Here is a 6,591-nt window from a genome sequence, read left to right on the forward strand (position 1 = left end):
CAGTTTGCGATCGAAATTTTTTTGAGAAAAGTATAATATTATTGTTTATAATGTGCAAAATACTGTGATTTTTCAAGAATATAAGAGTTATTTAGATAATTTAATGCAAAAGAAATAATATATAAACATGTGTTACATGTAAAACGTTTTTATTAAATAAGTAACCATAAAGCATAGAGTGCGCTCAAAACTCAACCACTTGTTAACATTTTCAATGCAGCCACAAAACCGAACGGAAAGAGTTAATTCATTTCGTGTAAAATGAAGAGAATGTCCTGTCATGTCACGTCGTATTTAATATTCCTTTTGTTACGTTCTTTTACTAAAGCGGCAAATACTGATAGCTGTTTAGTAAGTCGTCGTCAGGTTCCATATCATACCGAAGAGCTGTCAGACGACGAGTTCAACACCTTTAACTCTCTATCCGATATTTCACATTTAAAGGAAGCCGCCAAACAAATACTTATACCTCGTGTGGTTGGCACTAATGGCCATAAACAGGTTCGCCAATATATCGTCAGAAGCCTTCGCGATCTCGGCTGGTCGGTAGAATTGCACAAATTTCATGATACAGTGCCGATTTTAGGACAATTGCAATTTCAAAACATTATTGCTTCGTTAAACCCAGAGGCTGATCGGTACTTAATATTAAGCTGTCACTATGACAGCAAATACATGGGAGATTTGCAATTTGTGGGAGCCACCGATTCGGCGGTGCCTTGTGCAATGCTTTTGAATTTAGCAAAAGTCCTGAAAGTTCATTTAGCTGCTTTCCGCAATACGTCTCTCAGTTTGATGATGATATTTTTTGATGGTGAGGAGGCTTTCGAGGAATGGTTGCCGGAAGACTCTCTATACGGTTCGCGGCGCCTCGCACGGAAATGGGAAACTGAAGGCTTTCTCGATAAAATTGATATATTAATGCTTTTGGACTTGTTAGGTTCCCCTGATCCGACCTTTTATAATTTCTTTAGCAACACAGAGTCCTGGTATTCGCATTTGTTGTCGCTAGAGGAACGTTTGATAAAGGCGGGATTTTCAGCATATGCTAATAGCGGTATCAGTCAACTACAACCTCAGCGTTATTTTCAAGCGCAAACGTTGCGAACGGCTTATCTAGAAGATGACCACACGCCGTTTTTAAAACGTGGTGTACCTATCCTACACATAATACCATTACCGTTCCCACCATTCTGGCATACCATCGAAGATAACGAATCGGTTATTGATTTTGTAACAACTGAAAATTTGGCCCGCATTGTACGTTTGTTTACCATGCAGTATTTGTTGGGTGATATTAAGAAAAAGAAAACCTAGCAAAATAATGATATGAAATAATCTGAAAAGATCTTCTAAATTCAACCTTTTTTTAAAAGGCAAAAAGAAGCTAACTTTTAATAAATTATTTTCATTGCACACTAAAAGTTACAAGATAAAAACTATTTTTAAAAAGAGCCAAAATGTGATGAACTGAACAAACTTTTCAAGTCATTCTTTTTTGATTTTTTATATTGAATTCAAAAACAAAAGCTATGTTATATAAAAAAAATATTATTTATAATAAAAATTGGATCGTTGCATTTAAAAATTATTAGCTAATAAAATATTTGTGTAAATATATGAGAATCATGAGAGATATACAAGATATTGTTCATGCTACGAAACATATCGGGGAATATAAATTCAAACTTTGACGGTTTTCCCTTAAAAAAGTTGTTTTACTTCTAATGTCTATCATAGGGAATATATGTTAATAGCAAGAGCAATCAGCGATCTCGTATATAATATCAAATCTTTCCCTTTTCACTCATTTTGGAGCTGTTATATTAAAAACAAAAAATTGCATATACCAGTTTTCGAGATGATTTGCATATCGTGTATTTAGGCGCAATATTTGCTCGGGTTAAATTACCGATATTTCAATAGAATTAGCGATGTTCGCAATCGGTATGAGGGTAATTTTGGAGCATTTATAAACGATGGGCAAAGATTTCCTTTTTTCCACCGCGTGTTCACATATCTTGGAAAATTTTTCCTAAAATGTTCTCACTTTATTTTTGGGGAAGTATATTTATCTATATATATGTGATGGGACCTGTCGCTAGCGGCATTTGTGCAGCACACTCATTAAATACTATCCCGAGGGGTCCGATATAAATAAACCATATTAAAAACCGTAAGATAAATACGAGAGATAATAAAAAAACTGAAATGAGAACATTTACTGAAATTTGTACGGCAAGTATGAGTAAGACTACAGATTATAGTCGTGGAAACTTTCCTAAATTCACTTGACAACAGCATAACACAAAAGTGGGGAGACATGCTTAACATGCATAACATTTTCGTGAGATATTTCCCAGCAAATAATCCTCTCAGACATGTGTCAGTAATTTCGTAACAGCAAAGCAATTGTCGTGAGCCGACAATTATAAAAGCCGTACGCGAGTATAACTCTTTCTCTAGTTGTTCCGCGACAGTCAATTGGAAAGTGAATGCGTTTATTGTTTCAGAGCAATACTTGCCTTCCATTTGATCTACTTGTTGTTCCAGATCCATGATGATCTGGTCTAAACAAACATATTCCCTATTAAGGGCAAGGACAGCAAAGATTGTTTACTGTAATAAGAGATGTCTCGCTGATCCTCTCGTGAATAGGAGAATTGGGTTTTCGTTTCCTATTGATCGCGTACAAAAAAGTACCCAGGGTGACTGTACATTGAACTTTAAGCATATCCTGTTACAGGTTGTATGATAAACATAACGGAGTTATTTCGGTAAATGTTAACAGTTTCACGGTATCAATTGTATTAGTACGGTAAACCTGACGGTTTCAAAGGTATTTACGTACCGAAATACCAATTAAACCACCGCGTACGGCAAGCTTGCCCTCCTAGTTTCTTTTCTACTCATTTGTTTTCTTCTTTCATAGTTGTTTAGGTTAAAATATAGTTTACAGCCTTCCAGCAGAGATTCATTAGACAAAAGTAGTCTCCTCCGAATCTCGAAATTTCAAGAAAAAAGATTCCTAGTCGTAATAGGTTCGAAACATTTATCAAAAAGTAGAGCGGAGAACGAGCAAACAGCTCTAAGCCGGTATGCGTCTTGCCATAAGAATATTTCTGCTCATAGCTATCAGGTAATAGGATAGCGGCATTTTAAGGTTAAACATGATAATTAGATTCGGATCGAAACATCCTACATTTCATCGGTGTTGACTGTATAAAGAATACCGTAGTCTAAAAAAAAAAACACAACCGTTAATATTCAAAGAAAGTGTCATAAAGTGTTGTGCTCTGAAAGCTCTTTTAGTACTTGGAAAGCTTTTCAACCACCTGCATAAACGAAAAAGCAGGCAATTGTAATGAAAACTTTTTGGAAAAATATTGCCTCACTGAACCGCTTTTTGTATTGACCAAAGGGGTTTCCTTTGCAGTTATCGTTTACCCATCATCCGTGGAGCAAAGCAAAAATAAAAAAAAAATAATAATAATAAAACAAAAAATCCAAATGAATAAATAAATTAGATTAAAATTAAAAGAAATTTCTTTTAATAATTTAAAAAAAAAATTTACATATATTTATAAAAATTTATTTAATATTTTTTTTAATGATAAATCTTAAATTAATTTCTAGTGATGAGAAAAAACATAAAATCAATATTTTCTTAAGCGAACTTTCTTCGTATATAAGAAGTCAAAGTGATTGCAATGCGTGTATAAAAATTACAAAAAAAATCAATTCAATCAAAATGTTAGTTAAATCTTTTTAATTAAAAATTAAAAAAATTGTTTTTTTTTTAAATTGTAATTGTTTTTAATTGTTTCTCTTTTATATATAAATCGATAAAGTTATGAAACGTAAAATAAAAGATTAAAAAAAAGAAAAAGAAATTGCAATCTAGAGCAGTAGCAGCGACCTTTCTAAACATTAGTAGAGACAGAGAGAGAGAGAGAAAGGGAGAGAGCGTGTATAATTGCGCGTGCACGTTTGTATGGCAATGAAAAAAAAAAGAGTTTTGAAAAATCAAAACAAAACTCAATAGCGACATATGCACATATACACATATATAATTAAAGTTTAAAAAGAATAAAACAAAAGAGGAAAACATTCGCCAATAGTTTGTTTAATGTGCAAAGACTCATCTTTGTTCCTGCTTGATTGGGCGACTGGGCTGGATGTGGGACGAATAACGAATGCATCATCATCATAAAATTGATCGTTAAGATTCGGGACTAATTCAATTCGTTCATAGCTGATGTTTAGTAAGTTTTTAATTTTTATTATTACCTGCCAATGTCAACCATCTATCTCTATCTATCCAAGGGGGCAAATTAATGGTTGCATGTCTGTCTGTCTGTTCAGGGTAAAAGCAATTTTCCCCGTTTTTTTCATCCCATCTATAAAGGAAGTGACAAATGTTTGATAAACAATATATGTACCAATATATGTAATACAAAAAATATGACTTATAACCGTCGTATGTAATTCACGAAGAGAGAAGTAAGAGCTTGGTGAACATTGATCATCAGAATCTATGGATATTTTGATTTATTTGTAACGCTAGGCAAGCATCATTGAAATCATTTTTATCCGCAATAATTATATGATTCTCAGAGATTATTACCTCAAATTTCGGAGCAACAAATTTTTCGTAATAAAGTGCAATAATATGTGAGCTACTAAGGTAAAGGTAAGGTGTTTGGCACCTGCTTGAATGTTTCTGGGCCCAAAAACTCTACAAACAAAAGACGACTATCTTGGGGGCGTTACAAACGTAATATACTTTAACTTCCGTTGGATTATATTCATGCTGAAGCCTTTCTATTGCAACGTCGCGAGTCATCTTTTGCTGATTCGTACTCAAGAAGAAGACGAAGAAGAAAAAGAAAATTTATTAACAAAATTTTTAGGAAATGTTTTTTCTGGAATATTTTTATAACTATCATCGAAGGATGAAAGGTATGTTCGTTTTGTCAAAACCTTTGCCAGCATCACCCCACAAGAGACCCCACAAAGTGTTATATAGTCTTGATCATCATCAAATTCTGAATCAATTTAAGTATGTCCGTCTGTTAGTCCGTGTAATGTCTGTTGAAAACATGGAAGCAAAAATAAAGCTATTGGCTTCAAATTCGATAGAAACATTGAAAGATCCTGCACGCACCTTGATATTGCAAACGGTCCAAATCGGTTGGAGGATACGTCCATAGTACCACGTAATCTGAGATACCTCTGTAATAAAAGAAAAACAAAAAAATTGGGTTTTCGCTGATTGCACTGCAGCAGAAAAATCTACAAAAATTTGAATCTATATATTCTATGGGTGATGATGTAGTACCTCTGCAAAAATGGAAATCAAATTTCATTTTTTTCCAAAATGTTTGTGACACATAGCAGCAAGCTTCAAAAACCCCGCACAATGTATACATTTTTATTTTCAATTTTCATTTTCAAATTTGGAATGTGCCTAAGCGTGTCCGTCCATTTAGCTATCCAACTGGATAGTGTCTGTCTGCAAACTTTCAAAAAGCCTTTTTAGAGAACACGCCTATAAAGCCCATACGCTTAAGTAATAAAAACTGTGAACACCTTTGCGTACCGTGTATTCCGCTTGTCACTCATAAAGTACGGCACATAAACCATACAAATTTCTACTTTTATTCTGAAAATAGAAAAACTCAGCCGCGCCCACTCAAAATGATGGACTACAGTTCTTATTCTTCCATTTAGTTCTTTTTTTTGTTTTACGATCATGGTGGCAGGTATAAAAGAGTCGTTCACGACCAAATATAATTTGTTCACTTTCTTTTGTTATAATGAGAAATATATAATTTTATACCTTTAAAATATATAGATTTAGGGATTGTTTACGCGAGTCTTGAAGTGGAAAATATCGAAAAAGTTTACCATATGCGTGCAAGTTTAATCATTTTGGTGTGGGAAAAGAAAAAATTAAGAAAAATATATCAGAAAGATTCAATGAAATACTTATTGAGCAGAATAAAGCTCGGAAATTACAATAATTAAAAATGAAATGTGAAACTTTGTAAATTTGTTTAAAATTTCGAATGACCGATCAATATCGGAAAATGTGTAGCCTGTAGGTTGAACACAAGAAATGAGGATGAAGAGACAGACGGACAAGGTTAAATCGGCTCAGAAAATGAAGGGTACACGTCTTCTTCAAATACTTCTGGATGTTGCATACAGCCGCACAAACTTAGTATACCCTTGCATCACAAGGGGTGTGGGGTGTGGGGTGTAGAAGGTAGTAAAATGAACAAAGCAATATGATCTAAGACAGATTTCTATGTTAACGCTAATATCAACAAGAAAATTAATTTATAATAGGATGCATAGTGCTCTTGTCGAGTGTAGATATACTATATTATGTATAAACACATACAAACACACACACAGACGCACACATTGTAAATTTTACCGTTAAAAATATAAATACGATAGTGACACTTTGTGCTCATTACAGGACAACTTGTAGTCTTACTATGTTATCTATAAACACACACACATACACACATACACACACACACACACACACACACACACACACACACACACACACACACA

At 33.8% G+C, this 6,591-nt stretch overlaps 2 protein-coding genes across 8 annotated transcripts in view; both read left to right on the plus strand.

Moving 5' to 3' along the window:
• Positions 1 to 5: 5 nt before the first annotated feature.
• On the plus strand, positions 6 to 1,484 carry LOC119636229 (glutaminyl-peptide cyclotransferase-like). The gene has a single exon (XM_038031485.1). It carries the CDS (start codon positions 262 to 264, stop codon positions 1,315 to 1,317), a length of 1,056 nt encoding a protein of 351 aa, XP_037887413.1. The 5' UTR covers positions 6 to 261; the 3' UTR covers positions 1,318 to 1,484.
• A 2,113-nt stretch (positions 1,485 to 3,597) lies between these two features.
• LOC119636247 (protein quiver) overlaps positions 3,598 to 6,591 on the plus strand; it is a 26,136-nt gene continuing 23,142 nt past the window's right edge. For 5 of the 7 annotated variants that reach the window (XM_038031540.1, XM_038031542.1, XM_038031536.1 and 2 more), the window contains exons 1-2: positions 3,598 to 3,753; positions 3,852 to 4,265. The gene's annotated coding sequence lies outside the window, so the exon portion shown is untranslated. The remainder of the gene's footprint in view (positions 3,754 to 3,851; positions 4,266 to 6,591) is intronic. The other 2 variants (XM_038031538.1, XM_038031537.1) reach the window with 2 other exon arrangements.

Source organism: Glossina fuscipes, unplaced genomic scaffold (assembly GCF_014805625.2).
Source record: "Glossina fuscipes isolate IAEA_lab_2018 unplaced genomic scaffold, Yale_Gfus_2 28, whole genome shotgun sequence".
Lineage (NCBI taxonomy): Eukaryota > Metazoa > Arthropoda > Insecta > Diptera > Glossinidae > Glossina > Glossina fuscipes.

Coding starts and splice junctions, on each gene's coding strand:
- LOC119636229 (XM_038031485.1), top strand. CDS start 262: ATGAAGAGAATGTCCTGTCATGTCACGTCGTATTTAATATTCCTTTTG.